Consider the following 27,940-nt stretch of genomic DNA (forward strand, 5'->3'; position numbering starts at 1 on the left):
TTTACTGATAAAAAATATAATAAAAAATATAATATATTAACTTTAGTTATATTATTATATTTATTTATAAAAAAAATTATTTTATCCGTACTATATCTAAGACTTCTACAGAATTTAAATTAATCCCTAAAATCTCTCTAATTCTTTGCATATCTATATCTATATATAATATAAAACAGTAACGATGGAGCTGATGTGTCACTTCCTCCTTTTTTACTGATAAAAAATATAATATAAAATATAATATATTAACTTTAGTTATATTATTATATTTATTTATAAAAAGTGTATTTTATCCGTATTATATCTAAGAGTTCTACAGAACTTAAATTAATCCCTAAAATCTCTCTAATTCTCTACATATCTATATCTAAAAGTTCTACATAATTTAAATTAATCCCTAAAATCTCTCTAATTCTCTACATATCTATATATAATATAAAACAGTAACGATGGAGCTGATGTGTCACTTCCTCCTTTTTTACTGATAAAAAATATAATAAAAAATATAATATATTAACTTTAGTTATATTATTATATTTATTTATAAAAAGATTATTTTATCCGTACTATATCTAAGACTTCTACAGAATTTAAATTAATCCCTAAAATCTCTCTAATTCTCTGCATATCTATATCTAAGAGTTCTACATAATTTAAATTAATCCCTAAAATCTCTCTAATTCTCTCCATATATATATATAATATAAAATAGTAACGATGGAGCTGATGTGTCACTTCCTTCTTTTTTACTCATAAAAAACATAATATAATATATAATATATTAATTTTAATTAAATTATTAGATTTATCTATTAAAAAACATTATTTAAGGTAAATGTGAAAATAAAATAATAATATTTAAGTTATATAGCACCTTTATATCATTAATTGTAATTATTAGATTATATTTTTGTTAATATTTATATGTTAAGATGAATCTGTGCATCGCACGGGTCAAAAACTAGTTACTGAACTGAAACATCACTCAATAGAAACATCAATGAACTGAAACATCACTGAACTGAAATATTACTGAACTGAAACATCACTGATCTAAAACATTACTGAACTTAAAGATTACTAAACTGAAACATTACTGGACTGAAACATTACTAAACTCAAACATTACACTAAACTCAAACATTATTAAACCGAAACATTACTGAACTGAAACATTACTGAACTAAAACATCACTCAACTGAAACATTACTGAACTGAAACATTACTAAACTGAAACATTATTTAACTGAAACATTACTCAACTGAAATATTACTGAACTGAGACATTACTTAACTAGAATAACATAATGTAACGTAACGTAATGTGAAGAAACATAACGTATCGTAATGTGACGTAAATGTAACTTAGAATAACATAATATAACATAACTTAGAATAACGTAACATAATGTAACTTAGAATAACGTAACATAATGTAACTTAGAATAACATAATGTAATGTAATGTAACATAATGTAACGTAACATAATACTTATAAGCTCAATTTGTCAATAGTCATTGAGCTTACAATCCCTAACGTAATGTAATGTAGCGTGGCGTAACGTAACGTAACATAATAAGTATAAGCTCAATTTATAAATGTTTAGGATTGTAAGCTCAATTTATAAATCCTTAGAATTGTAAGCTCAACTTATAAATCCTCAAGAATGTAAGCTCATGATGGGCTATTAGCTCAATGGTAGAGTGAGCCCCAATTTTTTTTATTTCTTTAAGCTTTCATTTATTTATAAACCGTCATTGGGCTTACCATCCCCAACCAAACATAACGTAACTTAGTGTAACATAACATAATGTAACGTGGTGTGATGCGACATAACATAATGTGACATAACGTAACTTATTATAACGTAACATAATGTAACGTGACGTGATGCGACGTAACGTAACGTAACGTAACGTAATGTAATGTAATACAAACTTAATGTAACGTAATAATTATAAGCTCAAGTTATAAACGGTCATTTAGCTTACAATCCCTAACATAATGTAACGTGATATGATGAAAGTTAACGTAACGTAATAATTATAAGTAGGGCTGTAATCGAGCCGAGCCGAGCTTTGGCCTGTTCAAGCTCGGCTCGCTATAAAATTAACGAGCTCGAGCTCGAGCCCGAGCCGAGCTTGCTATAAAATCAATGAGCCGAGCCCGAGCCGAGCTTTGGCCTGCTCAACGAGCTTGAGCCGAGCTTTGAGCTTGTTTCGAGCCCAAAATCCTCTTTTGGATTTGGTTCATTAAGAAAATTATCTAACCATGAATTGTTTGTGAGTAAATTGTTAGTTATATTTGTGAAGTTTGCTCGCAAATAACTCCTTAATTGTATACAAAACAAGCTCACAAGTAAAGTTCGTGAATAAATAAACAAGATGCTTACAAATAGTTCGTCTATTACTCATTTATTATGTTTGTGAACGAACTCATCTAATAGCAAATGAAATAATATTAAGTTTAGATATTTGTGAACTAACACAAAACTATATAGTTTTCTACAAAACTAAAATTTGTTCATAAATATTCTAATCGAGCCTGCTCGTGAGCTTTTAAGCCAAGCTTTGGCCTGCTCAAGCTTGGCTCGTTTACGAACCGAGCCAGTAAATCATCTTCACGAGCGGCTCGTTTACAAATCGAGCCGAGTCGAGCCGTGCTTTTATCGAGCCGATCACCGAGCCGCTCATGAGCGACTCTGTTTATTTACAGCCCTAATTATAAGTTCAATTTATAAATCCTTAGGATTGTAAGCTCAATCTATAAATCCTCATAATTATAAGCTCAATTTAAAATCTTTAGCTATTTTATTTTTTTAAGCTTTCATTTATTTATAAACAGTCATTGAGCTTACGATCTCCAACCGAATATAATGTAACTTAGTGTAACGTAACATAACATAACATAACTTAATATGATGTGACATGATCTGACGTAATGTAATGCGACGTAACATAATATAATGTAACGTAACATAACGTAATGTAATGTTACGTTACGTAACGTAATGTAATGTTACGTTATGTAATGTAATGTAATATTACGTAACGTAACATAAGGTAACATAACTTAGAATAACGTAACGTAACAATTATAAGCTCAATTTATAAATCCTTGAGATTGTAAGCTCAATTTATAAATCCTTAGAATTGGAAGCTCAATTTATAAATCCTCAGGATTGTAAGCTAACGACGGGCTATTAGCTCAATGGTAGAGCGCGCCCTAGTTTTTTTATTTCTTTAACCTTTTATTTATTTATAAACCGTCATTGAGCTTACCATTCCTAATCGAACATAATGTAACTTAGTGTAACGTAACATATTGTAACATAATGTGATGCGACGTAACGTAACGTGACATAATATAACGTGACGTAACGTAACGTGACGTGACGTAACGTAACGTAACGTAACGTAACGTAACTTGACATGACGTAACGTAACATAACTTGACATGATGTAACGTGACGTGACGTAGCGTAACGTAGTGTTATGTAACTTAACGTGATATAATGTAACATAACATAATAATATAAGTTCAATTTATGTAAAGTTATTATGTTACAAAATCAAAATCACTTAGTTTCGCGAAAAATGCTACTTTCATGTAAAAAATTTGAACTTTACGTCAATCTCACATCTTTAGAGACAATTTATGTAAGTTGGACTTAATTAATGTAAAGTTGTATTTTTACAAAAAAAATCATTAACATTACTAAAAATCGAGTTTTACGTAAAACATTTGAACTTTACGTAAATCTTATATGTTTAGGTAACATTACGCTACGTTATGTTACTTAACATAACTTAATGCAATGTAAGTATACTTAACATAATATGACGTGACGTAACGTAACATAAATTAACGTGATCACTCAACTTTACACTTTTTAACACATGTAGCCACTCAATTCCTCAACATGACCATTAACGGTCTAAAAATAAAAAATTCTACGAATTAATAATATTATAAGCAACTTTAAATTTAAAATTTAATGGCCACAAATATTAAAAGATGTAAAATTGAGTGGCTTTTATATTAAGTTTATGAAGTTCAGTAGTAAAATCTTAAAAATAATAAAGGTTAGTGGTCATTAGTGTAATTTACGCTGTAATAAAGTATCAACCAAAAATATATAAAAAAGCACAATAGAAAATTAAGTAGGAATTAATTAAATAATTGAGTTAAAAACTTATTTAGGTATGAACTGCGTTTATTTTATTATATAGTTTTTTTACTCTATAGACAAAACAAAAAATGTAATCCATGATTATGATTTTGATTTGATTCAATTGGAAGCATAATTTTTATATATTGGAAAGGACTTGGCTTTATATTTGTCAGATTGTTTCACAACAATAACGTGAAAATTAAAAAAAAAAAGATTTAATTTTAGTTTTAGTTTTTTTTATTATGTTTTAGAAAAACTTTGATAATTAATATGAGAGAGAAATATTATGATTTTGGTTTTATTATGGAAAGAGAATTATACTTTAGGTAACCTGATAACCTGTTAGTAACCTTCTATAGCAGGTCATTTATTCAGAATTTAATAGTCTCCATGGATGGAGACTCACCATTGAGAACTCTTCCATATATATATATATATATATATATATATATATATAAATTTTAGTAAAATTAATTTTAACTATATCTTCTGAACAACTAGCGATTTTATGATATATAGGATAAAAATCAAATTTTACCCAATACATATTTAGTTTTTTATTAATTTGTAAATTTTAGCAAAATTAATTTTATGATATACAAAATAAAAGAAATTAAATTTTACCTAGTACATATTTAGCTTTTTACTTACCAAATAATGTAAATTGTAGTAAAATTAATTTTAGTTATATCTTCTCGATATTTTATGATATAGAGGATAAAGATCAAATTTTACTCTTGAATATTTAGTTTTTTATTTACCAAATAATAAAAAATTTAGCAAAATTAATTTTAACTATATCATGTTGATATTTCAAAACAAATTGTTAATAAATTCAACAGTTTTATCTATTTTATTATTATTTATAATTATATTAATAAAAATCAAATTGTGGTCTAGGGCGTAGCCCCTCGTAGTTTACCAAAAAAAATAAAAATCAACTAGTTAATTCCATTAGCTTTCATATCTCCTTCTCACAGTCTAAGTTCTTCTATTCGGCCCTATATATCCTTCTTTTGAGTAACCACGGGGTTATGGTAGAGTGGTAAAGGCTCCTCCTCCCTTAACCAAAGGTCCAGGTTTCGATTCTCGCCTTTGGAAAAAATTAGCCGTAAAAGGACCAACTTAGAGCTCATTTTATGGTTAATTTTAAATCAAATGTTTAATAAATACTGTGGTTTTTTTTTGAAGAAATAAATACTACAATTTTAAATCTCATTAATAAAAAATACGAGGATAAATTGCATCTATGATTCTTATAGCATGTTTAACATTTTCATATCTAAAATTTTGATTTTATATTTAAAAATACCTAAAATTAATAATAAAAAAATTACAAATATGTTTATTATAATATATATATATATATATTATGTATTTTAATAAAATGTTAAATTATACATGTACATATATATACATTTTTATTTTAATATATAAAAAATTAATATAATAAAAATTATATTATCATTTCGATATATTTAGGCATTGTACCCATTTGAAACTAAAGTTTCAAAATTAATTAGGACCCTAAACTATCAAAATCATATTCCTAAACTAAGCAAAAAATAGTCAATTTGAGTCTCCATCTTATCCTAAAATAAAAAACTGTGACTATTTGGTATAGACTTTAATAATCAATGTGTTAGTTCAAAATGAATTTAGGAAACAGTGTCTGAAACTGTTCAACCGAATGCTTTTCGATGAGGTCTCAATTGATGATTTTTATTTAAAATGATGACTCAATTGATGATTTTTGTTTAGTTCAAGTGATTTTGATACTTTAAGGTCCTAATTGCATTTGAAACCTTAATTTAGGGAGGCAAATGAGTATTATGCCTTATATTTATAATATTAAAATAGATTTACTTTTATTTTACAATTTATTAAGTATATAATATAGCACGAAAACAAAGAGGATTTAATCCTTCCCATGAAAAAAAAGGCGAGCAATAAATACCATAAAACGTACAAATACAATAAACATAGAAATCATAAAGTAAAAAATTAAAAGTTTAGGTATCGGTTTCAGAAAAAGAAAAAGTTTAGGTATCAAAATTAAAGTGAAGTTAGTATCTTCATTTGAAACCCTAAACCCTCTTCTCCTTTGTTTCTTTTTCCCTCTTCTTTTCTTTCATTTTTTTATAATTCCCTTTCTTCTCTCAGCCGGTCGCCATTAATTCTTAATTTTGAAGCTTTTCAGATAACGACAACTTGATCTCTGCAACTCTTGTTCAGTAGCTTCTTCTGCCGGTTCACTCTTCAGGTACTCGATTTCCTGCTCATTTTTACTTGATTCACTTTTATACGACCATCCTAGGTTTAATATAGTGTGTAATATATTATAATTGTTGAAGAAACGAAATGATTATTGATTTGAAGAAAGTTGGGATTGATTCTGCAGAAGGATTGGGTTGATTTGCGAGGGAAGAAATGTTGTACATTATAGGCCTTGGATTGGGGGATGAGAAAGACATTACTTTAAGGGGCTTAGAAGCAGTCAGGAAATGTGAAAAGGTATACATGGAAGCTTATACTTCTCTCCTTTCCTTTGGGCTATCCACAGATGGAATTTCTACTCTGGTATGTGTTTTAACTTATTCTTATTTTCTTTCTTTCTATTTCTGGTAATTTGTTGATTTGTCAGTTGTGTAAATGTAGGGGTTGATTCTGTTTGCAGGAAGATTTGTATGGGAAACCAATTACTGTAGCTGATAGAGAGATGGTAGAAGAGAAGGCTGATGAGATATTATCAACAGCTCGTACATCGGATGTGGCTTTCCTTGTTGTTGGAGATCCTTTTGGGTATTCTTATCTGTGGAGTTAGTTTTGAATTTCTTTCCTTTTGTTTGGATGTAATTGGATTTCATTATTTATCGAGTTCGACTTGCTATAGTTGCTATAATGGTTTGTTGATGATTTGACTTGAAATGCAGAGCTACAACGCATACTGATCTTGTTGTTCGAGCAAAGGCATTGGGAATTGAAGTCAAAGTGGTGCATAATGCTTCTGTTATGAATGCTATAGGAATTTGCGGACTGCAACTATATCGTTATGGTGAGACAGTTTCGATCCCCTTTTTTACTGATACATGGAGACCTGATAGCTTTTATCAGAAGATACAAAAAAATGTTGAGCTTGGACTGCACACTCTTTGCTTGTTAGGTAATCCTGAACTTACACTTCTAAGCAATTACATCTTTGAATATGAAATTTAATGATTACTGCAGCCGCATTTCTGATTTCCCATGCTATATGTTTCAAGAATCATGCCTATAATTCTTTTGTTCGTGTATGTTACCTGACTTTGTTTTGGTAATGGCTTATCTAGCACACTTGCCATTTTACAGAGTGCTTTTGTTTGATATGACTTTTTTCCCTAACGCATAAGTTTTCCATTTTCAATATATTCACAAGTTTTGGTACGAGTAACTAGCCTGTAGACCAACAATGAATTTGGCGGATTTTGATGCAATACCATTCAGCTAAAACCTTGAAATTACACTTCATTTATGTTGTAAAGAGTTATTTAAAAACTCAAAGCCTTGGATATGGTTATGTATATATATGTGTGTGTAAGCAAGAATCAGCCCCCTTTTTCATGTATATACCTGTTTTCCCATTTATTTCCGATTACCTTTTTCTTCACTCTGCAGTCAAAGTATGGTAAAAAGTTGATTAGCTCTAGGATAGTGCTTGCTTTCGAGCTGGTAAGCTGTATTAGTTGAGGTCATAGAACTTTACATTACTTATTAAAATTTAAAGAGAGACTCTTTGCAATTCTCAAATTTGATAAGCTTCAGCTATTGTCACTTACAGATATACGAGTGAAGGAACCTTCATGGGAATCCTTGTCCAGGTATGCATTCAAGAAATTGGTTAGGCCTTGAGTTTGTTGCCATTTTGCTCTTGTTGTCCTTTCTGCAGCTTTGTGTGTGTAGTTATTGATTTTCTTTTTCAATAATCATCTAATTGAAAAATTGTTTCAGAGGTAAGAAGAAATATGAACCCCCGAGGTACATGACAGTAAATACTGCAATCGAACAACTCTTGGAAGTTGAAGAAAAGCTTGGGGGATCTGGTAAGACTGACATTTTTCTTTTCTTTTTGCAGTTCCAACCTTACAGAATTTCATGTTGCAGATATATATGCTTTCTTTTCTGTTTATATGGAAGAAAATTTGTCAAGTTTGCATGCTTTACTTACAAGTTATAAATTCATTTCAATTTGTCAGATATTAATATGATGTGGGCCTCTGACTATTAGCTTGAGCTTTTAGTTCAAACGGTTCCATGACATGGTATCGGAGCCAGTTTGACCAAGTGGTCTAGGGTTCGATTCCTGGCAGCCCCATTCGTTGATCTAATTGTTGGACATCGTAATATGGGTCTGTGTTGTGCACGTTGAAGGTGGTGTGTCAGATATTAATATGAAGTGGACCTTTAACTATCAGCTTAAGCTTTTAGTTCAAACGGTTCCATGACACAATTCAACCATTGATTTAGCTTAGCTGTTTAGTAGACTAGCAAACTTTGTCATAGGCAATAGGATTTTTTGAAGTAAATCCACCAATTCATTCTCTCACAATCTGACTGGACTTCTAGCGAAGTCCAAAAACCAATTAACTCTTTGATTGGAGATAGATTACACCCATGGCCCCTCAACTTGGGCCTTACTTTCTTCATGGTCCCTAAACATTAGAACCGGGACATAAAAGTCCCTTAACCATTGACCACTCTAATATCAAGTAACCCTCCATTGCAGAGTTGATAGTTTTGCTATTCTAAGAAACTTCAATTCTTGAACTTTTTGGCTTTGACAATGTTTGGTTTGGAGAGAAAAAGTGGCTGCTTAGAATGAAAAAGCTCCAAAAATGGTAATTTTGCAAAATAAAAAACGTGGTTCTATGGGAAACGTTTACCTAATCCTAAACTACTTTAATTCTTGGACTTTTTTATTTTGAGGTTGTTTACTTTCATAATGGATTTTTATGTTAGTAAAAGTCAAAGTTTAAGGATTATTATGTTCGGTTTTGAAATTCAAGGGTCATAAAGAAAGTAAGCAAAATTTGAAGGGTCATGAGTGTAATTTACCCTTTCGATTCATTATGGCTGACAAAAAAAAACTGATGGAGGCTGACTGTATATTGTAATGCCTAATCTTGTCTTAAGCTGTTAACTTTTGAACAAGACTTGACCTGCACTTTGCTCTATTGTCCACTTAAATCTCGTGATAGAATTTATCTTTGAATATCTCCCAAGTGTTCGGACTCTGAACTACAGGAGGTCACTTAGTCGGAGGTCCGTCAACCCTCCGACTACAACAACAACAACAACAACAAAGCCTTAGTCCCGAAATGATTCGGGGTCAGCTAACATGAACCATCATATAAAACCGTGAAATCAAGTCGTGTCAGCGACACAAATTCGCTCCCTCCACTCCGTCCTATCCACTACCATATTTTCCTCAATTCCCAGTAAACTCATATCACTCTCGATCACCCTCCTCCAAGTTTGCTTAGGTCTTCCCCTACCTCTCACCACTACATCCCTTTGCCACTCTTCGGTTCTCCTAACCGGCGCATCAAGCGCTCTACGTCTCACATGGCCAAACCACCTTAGTCGCTCTACGTCAACCCTCCGACTCCGGGAAAAAATATCGAAAATTATATTTACCGATGGAAAATGCCATCGCTATACATAACATCCCGTAGGTCATTTCGTTTTTTCTAGAATATGTGGCAAATTTGACCTCACTGATGGAATCGGTGACTAATTGTTTTACTGGTGATTCTTAATTCCTCCCAAAAATTCTGTGTTTCTTGCTAAATTTTCGTCCGTTGACCCCTAATATTTGGCTCTGGTTGCGCCACCTTCAACCTTGAACTTCAGAAAAGATTTATATTTCTCAAATTTTGGAAATTTTGCAAGGAAGAACCTGAACTGTCTAATACTGATCATAGCATGTTTATAATTTGATGAATTGTGATGCAGCATACAATGAAGAAAGTAGCTGTGTAGGATTTGCTAGGATTGGAAGTGAAGACCAAAAGATAGTTGCTGGTACTATGAAGGAATTGCTGGAAGTTGATTTTGGAGCACCCTTGCATTGTCTTGTAATTGTAGGCAATGTTCATCCTGTAGAAGAAGAAATGTTGGGATTTTACAAAATCAGAAGAGGGACCAAAGGCGAAAAAGATAACTGCAATGCGTGATCCCTGATGCTCAAAAAAACTTGTGATGAGGTTGGTTCTATTCATTGATGTTATAATATATTCAAGGCGGAAAGCATTTTGAGACCCTTGATAGGGACGATAACGGGTACGGGTTTCGTGGGTTCCCGGTACTATCCGACCCTAATAGGATTACTCGAATCCAGTATAAAAGGGTTAGAGAAAATGAGATTTAAAAAAGTACCGCGATGGGTATGAGACACGAATGGGATTATTATCCCTGTTACCTGCTACTCGTTACACCCTACGTATAGAAGTGTTTGTCTTGTAGTCTTTTGAAGATTGATGAATGCTGATAAAAAAAAAATGGAGTGAAAAATTAAGAATATCAAGATGAGATATTTATTTTAAGTGTTTTTTATTTATTATTTTCTTGCTAGTTTGAGCTATTTAGAACTTTAAGGGTTTTGATTTTGTATTTGTTTTGTTAATCTTTTGGAATATTTATTTTATTTATGCTTCGGTTAAATTTGTAATTTATTTGTTGATCCTTGACGGGCATGGGTTCTTGCAAATTAAATGAGATGAAAATGAGATTTAAAATGTAATATGTCAGGATAATGGGATGGGACGGGACGAGTAGTTTTAATAATAAAGAGATAAAAAGTATGGGAATGACATTACCCGTGAGTATCCTATGGGTTGTCGTTCCTAACCCTTAATTATTTTGATTTCGGTTAATTGAGCTCCTCTTTCATTTTACAACATTAAGCCTTGATCTTTTCTTTCGTCACATGACTAAAAAAGTTAGCTTTAAAAACTCAGTTAGTATAGAGTTATTAATTTACTAACTTAAACGCGTCATTGTGTTTATGATCCTAATTTATTTAAGTACTGTGGATTACGCTAGAGGGTGAGCCTTGACGCAATGGTAAATGTTGTTGTTGTGTGATTGAGAGATCACGGGTTCGAGTCGTAGGAGTGGCCTCTTACAAAAAAAAATGTTGGCAAGAGAAGACTTGTCCCTTATACACTATTGTGGCGGGACCCCTCCTCGGACCTTTGCTTAGCGGGGACGCGTAATGCACCGGGCCTCCTTTTATTGTGGATTACGCTAATTATATTGGTTTGATGGTGTCTTCTATGGTTACTTTGTTTTTGACAAAGTACCATTACTTGGTGTGTTTTCATCATTGGATGATGGAGTATAAAATTAATCTAATGGTGAAAACACACAAAGTAAGGGTTACTTTGTTAAAAACAAAGTAACCATAGCCTTTACCTGGTTTGAGTCCCTTTATCCAATAGTGGTGTTTGTGAAAAAATGTTTGAAAGAGTTTATTGGGTTTAAAACGCTAATTTTGAAAGAGTGGGTTTTAGGAACTTTTTCAATTAGTTTATTGTTTCAGTTCTTTTGAGTAACATTTTACTTTTTAATTATTACCATTTAACTCCAATTAAAGCGTTTATTATGTTATCAGTCAAGTTTTACCAAATAATAGTTAAGTTTTACCAAATAAGTTACACAGTTAACTAGTCAAATTAGCTAACTAAAAAGATAATCTATAGCTGTTAATGTAATCTGCTAACAACTATTGTGCCAATTGTATTGTGCGTATCATAACCCTAAAGAATGGGAGGGACAACAATGTTTTTTAATTAATTGAGCCAATTGTACTTGGTCTAATTAGTTTGGTTTTACCTTCCGCTTATATTTTAGGATTCCAATTCTAGTTTTTAATTGGCATTACATCTGTTTGTTATTCAAATTAAAACTTCAAAGTCAATTAAGGCTCTAAACTATTAAAATCGTCAATTAGGTCATTGAACTAAGTAAAAATCATCAATTAAGTTCTCATCATATCCTAAAAAAGAAAGTGACTATTTGATATAGATTGTAATAATCTTGGGAAAAGAGGGTCTGAAACTGTTCAACCGAATGATTTTCGATGAGTTCTCAATTGATAATTTTTGTTTAGAATGAGGACTCAATTGATGACTTTTTATTAGTTCAAGGATCTAATTGATGATTTTGATAGTCAAAGGTTCTAATTGATTTTGAAGCTTTAGTTTAAGGAGCCAAATGAATATTATGCCTTTTTAATTTAAGTGATTTAAAGCTTTTTTTTTTCACTTCTTGTAGGTTTTGTTTATTTATTTATTATAGGATAAATTTCAAAAGAAAATCGTGTTTATATTTTTTGTAAATTGCATACCCGTATTTTTTTTTGTTTAAACGAGTGTTAAAAATCAGGATCGTTTAGTTTGATACTATAAAAATACCGTTAACAATCTTAAAATGAAAAATTTCAAGAATTAAAGTTGTTTACTATCATATTTACTATGAAACTAAAGTTTTTATTTTATAAAATCATCATTTTCGGATTTTTCTCTCTCTAAACATTCGCTCTCTCTCCTCATCAAACATCTAAATGACCTCAAAAATAAAATTGTTTAGAATATCATCAATTCTTGGAATTTTTTAATTTTAAGCTCGTTAACGGTCATTTTTAAAAAAAGATCATTTTTTTAGCAAATCGAAAAATCACAGCCATCTTCTGGTTGTAAAAAAAACCCCAGTCCCCGTTTGGACAAAAAAAACCCATAGACATGCAATTGACAAAACGTATAATCACGATTGTTTTTTTTTTAATTTACCCTTTATTTTATTATTATAATAAAAAAATTCACAACTCAACATTCCTATATACTAAGAAAAATGAATTTTCCTACATTTTATGTTAAACAAATTTTTTAGGGTAAAATTAGAGGTTTGAACCACTTTAGAAGGTTTGATTAGTCAAAACTCTAATAATAGTGTTTGGTAGAAGAAGATCTGTTGTCCCCATTTCAGTGTCCCTTTCCATGTCCTTCTCATAAAAAATGGACCTCACTTAATTAAAATAATATATTTTATGAGCTAAGGGAATCTACATAATTAAAAGGGACCACTTTTTATGAGAGAGACATGGAAAGAGATATTAAAATGTGGACAACAGATTTTCTTCCGTGTTTGGTGAATAGATGTTTGAAAGAGTTTATTGGATTCAAAAAGCTAATTTTGAAAAAACTGGTTTTATGAGCTTTTTCAATTAGTTTATTGTTCCATATCTTTTGAATGACATTTTAACCCCTAATTACTATCATTTAATCCCAAATAAATACTTTATCATATCCTTATTTGTCATTTTACACAAACAGCTATTAGCAATCAGTTAAGTTTTACCAAACAACTTTACACAATCAGCTAATCAAATTAGCTAACTAAAAAACTAATTAGCTAACAACTAACAACTATTTGTCAAACATGGTTTTAATCACTCGAGTCTATAACCCAAGTCCGGGTATTAAAGTGATGTATTTAGCCTATCCTAGTCCTAGAAGCAAAATGAAATTCACTGGGCTGGAACCAAAATGGGGTTCATTGGGCTGTGGACTTGACTAATCAAATGAGGGTAACCAAATGTTGGTTGTACTCCGCTTCTGGCCGAGTCAGAAAGAAAAGCGCGGAGAGCTGGCTTAATAGAGTAGCGAACCTTTTCCCGCTCCAAGCCCAAAAACCTTATTGGCTTAACCATCAATTTTTATAACCGACACACAAAAATATCGTTACGATGGTATTCAAAAATATTTTTACACTTAATGTCATAGATGATATAATTTTACCCTTAAATTTGATAAGTGAACATCGTCATTAATTGGTTAAAAAAAACATTTCTTTTTAGTTTCATTAGAAATGGAATATTTGATGAGTGAACATCGTCATTAGTTGGTTAAAAAAAACATTTCTTTTTAGTTCCATAAAAGATTTAGAAATGGAATAGTTTTAACTCGATGAAATATTTAAATTTTTTTATTTTTTATTTCATAATTTATCCAGCAATTCGTATACGCATGAAAAAAATTTAATATATATATATTAATTGGAACACTACACACAATAAAAAAAAATTGAAGTTTTTGATTTTTGTTACGTATGCTCATGTTATTTAGATATATTATTGATGAGTGATAATATGACACAAATAAAAGGAGATAATAAGAATCATAACTACATAGAATAATTTATTGATCGTTAATTGCAAAAATTCGTTAATTGCAAAAATACAACTAATGTTGACAATGATAATTTTATCCCTAAGATCTAAAATGCTACAATTTTACCTCCTAATATTGGTAAATTGAATCAATTTCAAGCATCATTATAAAACACCGAATTTTGTTCCACTGACATATTATATTATTTGGTTCTAAAAAATGATTCGATATTTTTTTTATTTAATAATAGAATTAAATATTAATATTTTTAAATTCAAAGAAATATATAATTTTTTCTTGTCCAACTCGTACAAAATACAGTATAATTTTATTTTATTATTATTTTTCACATTAATTTATATGTTTGTGATAGGTTATTAATGAACGATACCATGACTGAAAAGTCAATTTAATAAATTATTGCTATTTGCCAATGTTAGGAATAAATTTTCTCTTTGCTATCAATTTTATAAGTACAATTGCACTATTTTAGACGTTAAAGGTAAAATTGCTAGTAGTTGTCAACGTTAACATTTTTACACTTCATCCCTAAATAAAACTAAAAAAATTGGAAATTAAATTGATACAAAGAAGTTCTTCTACTCTTGTATGTGAAATGGACACGAGAAAATATAGAAAAACTACCCCAAAAAAGTAGATTGCTATATACCGCCTCCAAATTACTTATCGCCGCCACTTTTGGACACTTTTACCCTTTTCATTTTTTAAACTCAAAAACTGAAATTCTTTCAAATTTTTTCGAAATTAAAAAACCCGAACAACATTCATGGAATTTAAACACGGTAAAGGAAAAAGATTGATAATTCCCTGGATAAGTATTTTTATTTGAAAATCGAATCGAAAACACAAGTTCCATTTCCGGATTCGAAAAAAAAATCATCCAAAATGTACTAAACGGGTGATTCACACCATTCCGCCTAGGCAGAAACGGGTAGTCCATCCGTTTCTACCATGGCAGAAACGGGTGGATCACCCATTTCCGCCTAGGCAGAAATGGGTGGATCATCCGTTTCTGCCTAGGCAGAATGGTATGAATCACCCGTTTAGTACATTTTGGATGAATTTTTTTATATATATTGATTGGATCGGTTAATTTTTGGAGACGAATTTCAATTAGTGTAAATAGGAACGGTAGTTATTCGATTTCCTCGACGTTCTCGGATTCATTTTTCATAAATCCAATTTTTGACTCGGGAGAGAGAGGATATTAAGTTTTTGAATGGAAAAATGAAAAGAGCAACAATGTCTAAAAGAAGGCGGTGGTAAGTAATTTGAGAGCGGTATATAACAAAACCCAAAAAAAATCTGAATAAATTACATCACTGAATTTCTATTTTAATATTATAACTACTGAACTTTAATTCTTAATAGTATGATCACTGAATTTTATACTTTTTAACATCGGTAGCTATGTCCTATATAAGATTTTCTCTAAAATGTTGGCAAACAGGCTCAAAAAGCTTCTCCCTTCCTTGATTTTTGAATCTCAGTCGGCCTTTGTTAAAGGAAGAAATATTACAGATAATGTTCTAATTGCTTTTGAGGTCATTCATTGTATGCGGAGAAATGTTAACAAAAAGCAGGGTGATGTCGCTTTGAAGATTGACATTAGCAAAGCATATGATCGGGTTGACTGGAATTATTTGAAGGCAATCATGTTAAAGTTAGGTTTTTCGAATCAATGGGTTAAATTGATAATGCTTTGTGTTTCAACGGTTTGTTACTCAGTTAGAGTTAATGATCAGTTGGTGGGACCCATTTCCCCAAAGTGGGGTCTTCGTCAGGGGGATCCTTTATCTCCGTTTCTATTTCTTTTTTGTGTTGAGGGGCTGACGGCTTTAATTTCTGAGGAAGAAAGGAAGGGAACAATTCATGGATGTAGAGTGGGGAGGGGGGCTCCGGCAATTACTCATTTTCTTTTCGCAGATGATGCCCTCTTATTTTTTCGAGCATCAATTGGGGAGTGTAGGGTTGTGAAGAGAATTTTGGAAGATTATGCTGAGGCGTCGGGTCAGGAGGTGAATTATTCAAAATCGGGCTTTCTGTGTAGTAACAATGTTGCCTCTGAACTTCATATGGCTGTTTCGGCTTTACTTGGGGTGGATAAGCCTATTGATACGAGGCGTTATTTGGGACTTCCTTCTTTGGTGGGTAGGAAAAAAAGGGTTATTTTTGCTCATCTTCGGGATAAACTGTGGAACAAATTACAACTTTGGAGGGGTAAAACAATGTCAAAGGCGGGGAAGGTTGTGCTCATTAAGGCGGCTGCTCAAGCTATTCCGTTATTATATGAATGTTTCCCTTTTTCCTATTTCTACTGCTGATGAGTTACAAAGGATGCTCAACTCTTTTTGGTGGGGTTCGAAGAAGGAGGGTGGACGTAGTCTAAATTGGTTGAGATGGGAGAAGCTATGTATTCCAAAGACTAATGGAGGACTTGGTTTTCGTGATTTCACGGCTTTCAATTTGGCAATGTTGGGGAAGCATGGATGGCATATGTTGTCAAACCCAAATTCTTTTGTAAGTAGAATTTTCAAAGCAAAAAATTTCCCTGGTGGGGATTTTCTTCAAGCTCGTTTGGGTAATTCCCCGAGTTTTGTATGGAGGAGTCTTTGGAGCTCTCAATTGTTGCTAAATGAAGGTTTTAGGTGGAAGATTGGAGATGGAAAATCCATTAATGTTTGGAATGATCCTTGGCTCCGTGATAAAGGAAAGTTGAAGGTGGAAACGCCAATCATTAATGCCCTTGAAGAGTTGAAGGTTAGTGATTTGTTTATTCATGGAACTTCTGACTGGGATGTTGAGTTGTTAAGGGAGCTATTTTTAGAGAGAGACGTTAAGGAAATTCTGAAACTCCCTCCTCGAGTTGGAATTGCATTGGATAGTCTAATTTGGAATGGAAGCAAGTCGGGTTTGTATACGGTAAAGAGTGCTTACGCATTGGCAACGGAGGTGGTGGCTCCGAATAATCATTTGATTGTTATGGGTGATTGGGATAAAATTTGGATGGCAAATATTTCGTACAAAGTTAGATTTTTTGTTTGGCGTCTTGGTAGAAATTGCTTGCCATTGCGTTTTAATTTGTGTAGAAAATGATTATTGATCCCGGAGAATAGGTGTGTTGTATGTGGTAATGATCTTGAAGATGCTTCGCACCTACTCATTTTATGTCCCTTTGCTGTTAGTGTTTGGCGAGATGCGGGTTTATTGTTGCTTTTGCAACCTTTGGCGAAAGCGGCTGATAGTCTTTTGGATTTTATTTTTGCTGCTATGACTGTTTTATCCAGGATTAATGGGGAGAAATTCCTAATGATATTGTGGAGTTTATGGAGAAGCAGAAATAAAAAGTTGTGGCAGAATGTAGTGGAAAGCTCATTCGAGGCTATTACTGTGGCTGCCAAGGTTTTGAGGGATTGAAGAAAGGCGAGAGCTGCTGTAAGGTGTGGTGTTTTGGGGCAGCTGTGGGTCTGTCTGAAGTTCAGTGGCGGAAGCCGTCCTCGGGTCTAAAATGTAATGTGGATGCAGCCTGTTTTGGGGATACCATGCAGGTTGGATTGAACATTGTTTTAAGAGACAAGGATGGAAGGTTTGTTGCAGCAAGAACCGCAACTGTGATTGGATTACCGTCGATGCAAGAGTGTGAGGCGTTGGCACTTTTTTCGACATTGAAATGGGTGACGGAAGAAGGATTTAGCCAGGTGGTTTTTGAGTCGGATGCGAAATCTGTGGTCGATGCTATTAACTCCAAAGCTGACGATGTATCGAAGTTTGGTTCGTTGGTGTCATGTTGTCGTTCTCTTCTTCTTAACAACAATTATTCTGTTTGTTTTGTAAGGCGACAAGCGGACGGGGTGGCTCACTCTTTAGCGAAGTCCCCTCGTTCTTATTCTTGTCCCATGTTTTTTGATGTTGTTCCGTCTTTTTTGCAATTTGTACTTAACTTTGATTGCTCGATAGAGGCTTATTAAATGTATTCTTTTCGGAAAAAAAAACATCAGTAGCCACTTAACTTTAACTAACTCCTCAAAATGACTGTTAACAATCTCAAAATGAAAATATTCAAGAATTAAAGTTTTTCAGAACGACATTTATCATGAAACCACATTTTTTATTTTCCAAAATCACATTTTTGGAGCTTTCTCTCTCTAAAAATTCACTCTCTCCCAACCAAACAATGTCTAAATGACCTCAAAATTAAAATTTTCAAGAATTAAAGTTCCTTAAAATATCTTTACTCTTCGAGTTTTTTTATTTTGAGACCGTCAATGGTCGTTTTGAGGCGTTGAGTGACCACCGGTGTTGAAAAGTGTAAAGTTCAGTAGCCATAGGTGTAATTTACCCCTAAATATTGCTCCAAAAAAAACTAAAACAAACACCCCAAAACTAAAAAATTGTAAACAAAGAAGTTCATTTACTCTTGTATGTGAAACGGACACAGGAAAATATAGATGAACTACCCAAAAGAAAAAAAAAAAAACTTTTCTTGCTGAACTACCTCCCAATAAATATTATTCTGCATAAATATAGGTGAGCAAAGTAAGACCTAAAAAATAAAATGTTGTTACTTATATATAACATCAAAATCACATTCCCAAAACTCTAATTTGAAGAAGAAAAAAACCATAAAAACATGACAGAGAGCCAGAAAATTCACCCAATGAGAGTAGATATAGAAGCACCACAAACATCACCATTAGTTCCCCGAGGTTCATCGGTTTCCGAAAAACGTAGCTCTCATCATCATCATCGCGCACTGCAATCATTTTTACATACTAACAACAACAGTATTAATCGAGTAATCCGAGCCGAACCACCTCAGATAGATAGAAGAGCAACAAGAACAAGCTGCTGCTGCAAGTGCATCTGCAGAATAATCTGCATCCTTTTCATACTACTAGTTCTTCTCGGTGCGATTATCGGTATTCTCTACCTCATTTTCCAACCGAAAATCCCCAAATACTCCGTCAACACCTTGAAAATAAGCGACCTCCGGCTCAATTTCGACACGACACTTTACGCGAAATTCGACGTGAAGATCACAGCAAACAATCCAAACAAGAAGATAGGAATCTACTATGAGAAAGGAGGGAGATTGAGTGTGTGGTATACGAAAACCGAACTATGTTCGGGTTCGATACCGAAATTCTATCAAGGTCATGAGAATATAACAAAGCTAGATGTGAGTTTAAGTGGTGAATCACAATATGGAAACACATTGATGAAAGCATTGCAAGAACAACAACAAACAGGAAGAATACCTTTGGATCTTAAAATTGATGCACCTGTTGCTGTTAAACTTGGAAAATTGAAGCTAAGAAAGATTAGGATTTTGGGAGATTGTTTGTTAGTGGTGGATAGTTTAAGTACTAATAATCTAATTAGTATAAAAGCTAGTAATTGCAAGTTTAGAATTAAGTTATGAATTCTTTTTTTCTTTCGAGTAAACAATTTATTATTAGTCCCTGTATTTTTTACCTAACATAATGTTTAGTCCTCGTATTTTAATAATACATTGTTTAGTCTATTTAGTTCTATTTAACAGTTTAGTTCCTTGTAGAGGGCTAAACTGTTTAATAATTTAAATAATTAAGGGACTAAACTGTTGAATACAACAAAAGTTATGGACTAAATAATGCATTATTGAAATATGAGGACTAAACAGTGTATTAGGTAATTGTAACCAAAAAAAAAACAAACAAACAAACAGTGTATTAGGTAAATTATAGGGACCAATAAATTGAGGGCGAGCCTTGGCGCAACGGTAAACATTGTTGTCGTGTGACTGAGAGGTCACGGGTTCGAGTCTTAGGAGCGGCCTCTTGCCAAAAAAATTTGCTCCCAGTACACCCTTGTGGTGAGACCCCTCCCCGGGCCCTCGCTTAGCGGGGACGCGTAGTGCACCGGGCCGCCCTTTTATAGGGACTAATAAATTATTTACCATTTTCATTTGTATTAGTTTCTACATCTTATACTTCACATTTAAGAACACGGCTGCCTAGATCGCATAGGCACTCAAAATCGAGAATCAGTTCTGGTTTTTCCCTAGGCCTCCTGGCCGGCTTGAGGCCTCTTGGAAGCCGCCTAAGGGCCACCTGGGCAGCGATAAAAAAAAAATGTGTTCTTTTCATTATTATTCTGATTTTTTTTATTTATTATAATTCACTTTTGAACATTGTCGTATCGGTTTATTATTTTCGGTTTGGTTTAATTGCGTTCTCTACTTGTTTGAAGACTTTAAGGACATTGTTTCATTGTTTTCGGTTAATTATATTATTTATGGACATTATTTTTTACTTGTTTCAATGATTTTGTTGTTGAAATATATACACGTTTTTAAGGATATATATTACAAATATACATATTTTCTATATTAAAACATTTGCAGAACAGTCTGCTACTGCTGCAAGTGCATCTGCAGAATAATCTGCATCTTTTTCATATTACTAGTTCTTCTCGGTGCGATTATCGGAATTCTCTACCTCATTTTCCGACCGAAAATCCCCAAATACTCCGTCAACACCTTGAAATAAGCGACCTGCGGCTCAATTTCGACACGACACTTTACGCGAAATTCGACATGAAGATAACAGCAAACAATCCAAACAAGAAAATAGGAATCTACTATGAGAAAGGAGGGAGATTGAGTGTGTGGTATACGAAAACCGAACTATGTGCGGGTTCGATACCGAAATTCTATCAAGGTCACCAGAATATAACAAAGCTAGATGTGAGTTTAAGTGGTGAATCACAATATGGAAACATTTTGATGAAAGCATTGCAAGAACAACAACAAACAGGGAGAATACCTTTAGATCTTAAGATTGATGCACCTGTTGCTGTTAAACTTGGAAAATTGAAGCTAAGAAAGATTAGGATTTTGGGAGATTGTTTGTTAGTGGTGGATAGTTTAAGTACTAATAATCTTATTAGTATAAAAGCTAGTAATTGCAAGTTTAGAATTAAGTTATGAATTCTTTTTTTCTTTCGAGTAAATAATTTATTAGTCTCTATATTTTTACCGAACACATTGTTCAGTCGTATTTTAATAATATATTGTTTAGTCCTTAATTTTTGTTCTATTTTTAGTCCTCTACAAGGGACTAAACTGTTTAATAAAACGAAAGTTAAGAACTAATTAAGGTATTATTAAAATACGACTAAACAGTGTATTAGATAAACATAGAGGGACTAATAAATTATTTACCATTTTCTTTTTATCAATATATATTGCATTGTATTAGTTTCTATCTACTATACTTCTCGGTCTTTCTGTTTAATCATAGTGTTCAAGGACAAGGCTGCCTAGACCGCATAGGCGCTCAAAATCGAGTCCGGTTTTTCCCTAGGCCTCCTGGCCGCCTCGAGCCCGCTTGGAATCCGCCTTGAGGCCTTGTCCTAATGCCTTGAATCAATATAACACACTACGACAGGAAGCAACGGGGACATCGTGGGTTCCAAGTCGGATTAGGTCATGGGTTCCAAGTCGGATTAGGTTAGATTGAGTATTATAAATACTATTCTCCTTCTGCCCGTCGACTAGCCAACACAACGTTGGTGAACCATGTAAATTTGTGTTTCGATTGTTTGTTTATTTATCTTTCGTTAATTCCGCACAACAGGCCTTTTGGAAGCCGCCTAAGGGCCACCTGGGAAGCGATAAAAAAAAAGTGTTCTTTCATTATTATTTTGATTTTTTGTTTTATTATAAATTATAATTAACTTTTGAACATTGTCGTATGGTTTTTGATGAATTATGTTTATTATTTTCGGTTACTTTTGTTTAATTGCGTTCTCTACTTGTTTGAAGACTTTAAGGACATTGTTTCATAGTTTTCGGTTAATTATATTATTTATGGACATTATCTTTTACTTGTTTCAATGATATTGTTGTTGAAATATATACACGTTTTTAAGGATATATATTACAAATATACATATTTTCTATATTAAATCATTTGCAGAATAGTCTGCTACTGCTGCAAGTGCATTTGCAGAATAATCTGCATCCTTTTCATATTACTACTTATTCTCGCTGCTATTATCGGTATTCTCTATCTCATTTTCCAACCGAAAATCCCCAAATACTCCGTCGACAGCTTGAAAATAAGCGACCTGCGGCTCAATTTCGACACAACACTTTACGCGAAATTCGACGTGAAGATCACAGCAAACAATCCAAACAAGAAAATAGGAATCTACTATGAGAAAGGAGGGAGATTGAGTGTGTGGTATACGAAAACCGAACTATGTGCGGGTTCGATACCGAAATTCTATCAAGGTCACGAGAATATAACAAAGCTAGATGTGAGTTTAAGTGGTGAATCACAATATGGAAACATATTGATGAAAGCATTGCAAGAACAACAACAAACAGGGAGAATACCTTTGGATCTTAAGATTGATGCACCTGTTGCTGTTAAACTTGGAAAATTGAAGCTAAGAAAGATTAGGATTTTGGGAGATTGTTTGTTAGTTGTGGATAGTTTAAGTACTAATAATCTTATTAGTATAAAAGCTAGTAATTGCAAGTTTAGACTTAAGTTATGAATTCTTTTTTTTTTTCTTTCTATCAATATATATTGCATTATTTGTATTATTTTTTAAAACAACTTTTATTACATTTTTTAAAGGATGATTTATTTATTACTGGAGAGAAGGTACAAATTTAAGCCCTATGGTTATTGAAAAAGAGCGGATTTAGCCACAACAATGCAATCTTAAGTCTAACGTTTATCACGGTGCAATCAAGCCTCATTAACGAAAAATGGATTTTTTTCCCATGTGAAATTTCATTTTCTGACTACCTATACCTTCAGAGTCTTGCTATCCAACCACGCTTGAATTGCACCGTCTGGTAAACATTAGACTTAATATTGCACTTTTTTGTACATAGAGGATAAATTCGTGCTTCCCAATAACCATAGGACTAAATTTGTAACTTATACATTTATTACTCTAAGAGATTATAATAAAAATCTATTTTTTGGTCTTGTCTACCAGCTTACGCTTTTAGGTAAAATGGTTACTTGATATAGTATCAGAATTTTCTTAGAACAAGTGGTCAAGAGTTCAAACTCCGACCACTCCATTTATTAATGTTGTTTCAACACATGCTAAGATAGACCTATGTTGTATATGCTTCTAGCTCAAGAAGCATTTCGTGCGAGAATGTGCCCTGTTCAATTGTCAAACTATGTCCTCAAATTGTGTACCGTGTATTCAGTACGTGTCCTTTCGAATTGTCAATCAGGGGGGGCTAAGTTTTATAAAAATTAAAATATAGGGCAAATGTAAAGTGCAGGGGTGCAAATGTGCCATAATTGAAGTAAACGGACTAAAATGACAAATTGTGCAAAGTAAAAGTACCAAACATGCCAAAATTGAAGCAAATGGACTAAAATAACAAATTGTGCAAAGTACAATAGTTAAAGATCTCAAAAACTAGAGCACTCTGATATAAAACTGTTTTTGCAATATAATATGCACATCTACTTGTCATTTGTTAGTCAGGTTAAATGCACTGTTAGTCACTAAACTTCTATAGTTGTCTCAAAATGATCACTCAACTTCAATTTGTCTCAATAAAATCGTTCAAGCATAAAAGTGCACCACTGACCCTTTGTTAGTCCATTAGTTTTTAGCAATTACCTCAAAAATCAGAATTGCTAATCTCCAGTTAAAGCTCTTGGTCTGTGCTCGATTGTAAAGAGGGACATTCCAGTCTGTGAAACTGCTCTAACAAATGCCATGTTTGCTGTTAAAGTCGGAGCACGCCAACGATCACCTGTGCCAAAAGCCACTTTGCTCTTCATTGCTAGTTTTCTTGTTGTCGGGATACACATCATGCGTTCTGAAGGATTATCGGGCACAATCCTGTTCCAGTTTCTCAGTATTTAGTGAACTAAATTGCAGAGATGATTCAATCATAGAGACAAAAATGAAAGACCAAATTTCAGTCAACAAAATTAACTAGCACACTCCGCCCGTCCATCCATTCCCATTGGCCACCGACACGGGTAATCGGGTAATCGTACAGGATGCCGCAAAAGGCATTTTAAAAAAATGAGACACGGGACCCATAGTGATAAGAATCAATTTTTAACCTAAAGTTTTTGAAGAAAGACAGTATGAAATATTGCAAATTTAACCCTAACGTTTTCAAGCAAGATCAATTTTAGCCATACGTTACCGAAAATTTGAAAAAGATGGCTTGACTTATCCCATCTTTTAGATATCAACCCCTCTTTTTTGTGAACTTATTAAAAAAAATCCTATATTCTACTTAATTAACTCAGAAGCCTTGTCCCTGAAGTGTCCCCATATAAAAAATGAAAAAGAAGAGCGGATATTCTGGAGTGTCAAGTGTGTATCCCCAAGTGTCCCCGGACTGTCAAGGGTGTCCAGAGTATAAGAGTGTCGGTGCTTCCTAGGTAATTAACAAAGAAGCTCCATACAAGCTCAATATTTTAACTTTTTGTAAAATCTGTACCAAGCTTCCTTTTATCTGCACCAGATTTGCAAGTATATGAAAAAAGAAAAACCAAATAACTTACATGAGGTGTTTCAGTATCTTATCAGCTCTTAAGTTCTCGTTAGGTCCTCCACACAAGGAGGCCAACTCTTTGAACTCTGCAACAACACTTTCACAAACTATCCCCCTTTTTCCGGCTATGGCACCGCTCAGTTCCTTATGCATTGGATTCTCAATTTCAGATAACACCTAGCAAATACATTGATAAAAGGATTTATTAATGTGTGTATAGCAGCAAGGTTGTAAAAACACTAGGCACTAGTAGGGCGGACAGAGCCCTTGGGAATTAATCGGATTTGCATTTTCTTATATAAATGCAATTAAAATATGTATTATACTATCTAAAAATAATAATATAAAATGATTTAATATAGAAAAACAAGTATATTTGTAACATATATCCTTCAAAACGTGTCAAGAAAAAAACATTTCAACAACAATATCATTGAAAGAACTAAACAAGTGAAAAATAATATCCACAAGTAATATAATTAACCAAAAACTATGAAATAGTGTCCTTAAAGTCTTCAACCATATCATGAAAATAAGTAGAGAATGCAATTAAACAAAAATATCCGAAAATAATAAACACAATTGACCAAAAACCATGCGACAATGTTCAAAAATGAATTATAATAAATCAAAATAATAATGAAAAAAATATATTTTTTGTTTTGATCGCCACCCCAGCAACCCCTGGGCAGCTTCCAGGCAACCTAGAGGCAGCAAAAGAAAGCCTAGGGGCCTAGGCGGCGAAAATCGAAATGGATTCTCAATTTTGAGCACCTAGGCGGTCCAAGCGGCCTTATTCTTGAACAATGTATAACAGTATTATGCACACCACCACTAGTTTACAACATTATCTGTGTCATCATTGCTGGAAATGTTTGGTGCACTAGAGTCGCACTTTAGAAGTGAACACACTGAGTCTCGTATCGTAACTTATTAAGATGGAAATTGGTCACAACTATACAAGTTATAACTGGGAGCATGTAAGGATTGACCACAACTCAAAATGTTTATAGAGTTCTGAACTCATTTTTCAGAACTTTCAAAAGGACTAGCAATGATAAGCAAATTAGGAGTAATCATTACTGAATAGAACAAGCACTGCTTTGACACCACTATGGAGGGAACTTTGCACTCAATGATGAGGTAACATAGTCAATGTCTGACTCCATTTAGTATTCCCTTGCGTTCTCAATTGCTCAGCTTTAAGAGAGTCCATAGAACAATATAGAGATAATTTTGGCTTCTTAACTCGTATATCTCTGTACTGAACCGGGCCCGAGTGAGTGGTGCTATGGTAGAAAACCTGAGAGAAGTGGCCCTAATGGATGGCAATGAGACAGGAACAAACTTAATCCCACATCAGAAATAGAGAGGGAATGACCGTGCTTTATTAGTAAATGTGTTTCTAATACATGTAGACACGTTTAAAAGTTGTGCGATCCAATAGCTTGGATTTGAGGCAAAGCTATTAATATCTATATGCTATTGGACCAGAGCCAACTCTCCATGAATGGTATGTTCGTTCGGGACGAAGAACCAGGCAGAAGCTAGTAGGCCTGTAAGGATAGGGAATGAAATGAATCTCATGTCAGAAATGGAAACGTAGACGACTTTTAAAGTCATGCGGTCCAATAGGTAAGACGTGCGGCCAATTGATTGGATTTGAATCAAAACGGACAATATCTACATGCTATTCCTATTGAGCAACAAGGGAACCACATTTTAGAGTTTTGGAGTTTTTGCTAAATTATGAATAAAGCTTCTCAAAATCCTTGTGTGAATTAGAAAACAACAAAAAAAAAAGTAACTTGCATAAACTCACCTGTGCAATTACAAAATCAAAGTTGCCCTTAAACCGCTTCCTCAATTCAATCTCAGGGGCAGCCAGAAGTTTATTTGCACAACCATTGCTTATACCAGATACTAGAGCAACCAGAGCTGTGGTGTCAAAATTTATAAGATGGCAATCACTTTCAACTGTAACTGGCACTGAATTTAGTTTTGATACAAAAGAACTAAAAGCATCATCTGAATTCACTTCTTCATGTTCATTTTTCAGCTCCAGCTCAAAAGAATCAATAAATGATTCTTTCCTAGACGCATAATCCCAATTCAGTACAGCATTATTTGTACATTCAACCTTAATCTCAAGGAGAACTGATTCCGAATATGGTTTTTCAACAACATTAATCCACTCATTTTCCAATTCAACACAGAGATCAAACTCCAATTCGACCTGAAAAGCCCCAAATTCATCTCGAAGATTCTCAACGAGAGAATCTTGAAGTCCGCGAGAAAAGAAAAGAATAATGGAGGAAGGTTTCAATACTTGGGAAGAACGAGCTGCAGCTAAAACACTTTCAACTCTCAATTTTAAGCAATTATCCCAAGAAAGATACTTAGGATTCCTATCAGATACAATAATCCAAACAGGGCTTTTATTAAGAATGCAGACTATATCAACATGAACCCTAATTGCTTGCGGCAAAGGAATTGGCTTGCATACCCGCGAAACTCCAGTCACAAATGTCTGCTCGAGAAAGCAAATTACAGCTTCCAAGTGTCCGATGTTGCTACTGAAAAAGAAAAAATCGATAAATAGATCAGAATCGCAAATGTGTCGAAGAAATTTTTGGGGGAAAAAAAACAGTACCTGAGCGGTAGTTGTGGAACGGAGGAAAAGCGAGAGAGAAATTGAAGTTCGGAATGCGATAATTTGAGGAGAGTGCGAGCGCAAGAAGTGGTGAGTCTGGTATGTTCAGATAATCTCTGTATTCTATCAATCACTCGTACGCATCTCTTTCTTGCTTCTTGTATTTCCTCCATTGCTGATCTTCGGTAACTGCATTGGACTTGGAACATCATCAATGGATTTTGGGATATTTACTTTATTCAATAAATTATTATATAAATTCATAATATATGTATTATACTTTTTTTTTTTTTTTTTTGGGTAAGATATATGTATTATACTAATTTAAAAAGTGAG

General features: G+C 33.2%; 4 protein-coding genes and 1 pseudogene across 6 annotated transcripts; 4 read left to right on the plus strand and 1 right to left on the minus strand.

Annotated features, from left to right (window-relative positions):
• The first annotated feature begins 6,260 nt into the window (after window positions 1-6,260).
• On the plus strand, window positions 6,261-10,777 carry LOC136201527 (probable diphthine methyl ester synthase). Its single transcript, XM_065992213.1, has 7 exons — window positions 6,261-6,442; window positions 6,581-6,759; window positions 6,857-6,981; window positions 7,113-7,342; window positions 7,997-8,036; window positions 8,167-8,258; window positions 10,171-10,777. The coding sequence occupies exons 2-7, from the start codon at window positions 6,610-6,612 to the stop codon at window positions 10,389-10,391; spliced, it is 858 nt and encodes a 285-aa protein (XP_065848285.1). The 5' UTR covers window positions 6,261-6,442; window positions 6,581-6,609; the 3' UTR covers window positions 10,392-10,777.
• An 8,259-nt stretch (window positions 10,778-19,036) lies between these two features.
• Window positions 19,037-19,830, plus strand: LOC136235952 (NDR1/HIN1-like protein 6). The gene has a single exon (XM_066026062.1). The coding sequence runs from the start codon at window positions 19,039-19,041 to the stop codon at window positions 19,828-19,830; it is 792 nt and encodes a 263-aa protein (XP_065882134.1). The 5' UTR covers window positions 19,037-19,038.
• Window positions 19,189-27,823, minus strand: LOC136235951 (uncharacterized). 3 transcript variants are annotated; one of them, XM_066026061.1, is made up of 5 exons: window positions 27,605-27,823; window positions 26,774-27,527; window positions 24,962-25,128; window positions 24,057-24,281; window positions 19,189-19,379 (listed from the first exon to the last, which is right to left on the minus strand). In XM_066026061.1, the coding sequence occupies exons 1-4, from the start codon at window positions 27,814-27,816 to the stop codon at window positions 24,074-24,076; spliced, it is 1,341 nt and encodes a 446-aa protein (XP_065882133.1). In that variant the 5' UTR covers window positions 27,817-27,823; the 3' UTR covers window positions 19,189-19,379; window positions 24,057-24,073. The 3 variants fall into 3 exon arrangements, with proteins under 3 accessions (XP_065882133.1, XP_065882132.1, XP_065882131.1); XM_066026060.1 differs by lacking the exon at window positions 19,189-19,379 and adding an exon at window positions 20,801-20,928; XM_066026059.1 differs by lacking the exon at window positions 19,189-19,379 and having other exon boundaries at window positions 23,789-24,281.
• On the plus strand, window positions 20,056-21,378 carry LOC136235972 (NDR1/HIN1-like protein 6; annotated as a pseudogene).
• LOC136235973 (NDR1/HIN1-like protein 6) lies at window positions 21,880-22,955 on the plus strand. Its single transcript, XM_066026104.1, has 2 exons — window positions 21,880-21,890; window positions 22,370-22,955. The coding sequence occupies exons 1-2, from the start codon at window positions 21,880-21,882 to the stop codon at window positions 22,953-22,955; spliced, it is 597 nt and encodes a 198-aa protein (XP_065882176.1).
• Window positions 27,824-27,940: the final 117 nt, after the last annotated feature.

Source organism: Euphorbia lathyris, chromosome 7 (genome assembly GCF_963576675.1).
Source record: "Euphorbia lathyris chromosome 7, ddEupLath1.1, whole genome shotgun sequence".
Taxonomy (NCBI): Eukaryota; Viridiplantae; Streptophyta; class Magnoliopsida; order Malpighiales; family Euphorbiaceae; genus Euphorbia; species Euphorbia lathyris.

Excerpts from the sequence above, each read along its gene's own strand:
- LOC136201527 (XM_065992213.1), top strand. The coding sequence starts at position 6,610 with ATGTTGTACATTATAGGCCTTGGATTGGGGGATGAGAAAGACATTACT. Across the intron at positions 6,760-6,856 it reads CAGATGGAATTTCTACTCTG|GAAGATTTGTATGGGAAACC; the intron begins GTATGTGTTTTA and ends TTCTGTTTGCAG. Across the intron at positions 8,037-8,166 it reads TCATGGGAATCCTTGTCCAG|AGGTAAGAAGAAATATGAAC; the intron begins GTATGCATTCAA and ends AAATTGTTTCAG.
- LOC136235952 (XM_066026062.1), top strand. The coding sequence starts at position 19,039 with ATGACAGAGAGCCAGAAAATTCACCCAATGAGAGTAGATATAGAAGCA.
- LOC136235951 (XM_066026061.1), bottom strand. The coding sequence starts at position 27,816 with ATGATGTTCCAAGTCCAATGCAGTTACCGAAGATCAGCAATGGAGGAA. Across the intron at positions 27,528-27,604 it reads GTTCCACAACTACCGCTCAG|TAGCAACATCGGACACTTGG; the intron begins GTACTGTTTTTT and ends TTTCTTTTTCAG. Across the intron at positions 25,129-26,773 it reads TTGATTTTGTAATTGCACAG|GTGTTATCTGAAATTGAGAA; the intron begins GTGAGTTTATGC and ends TGTATTTGCTAG.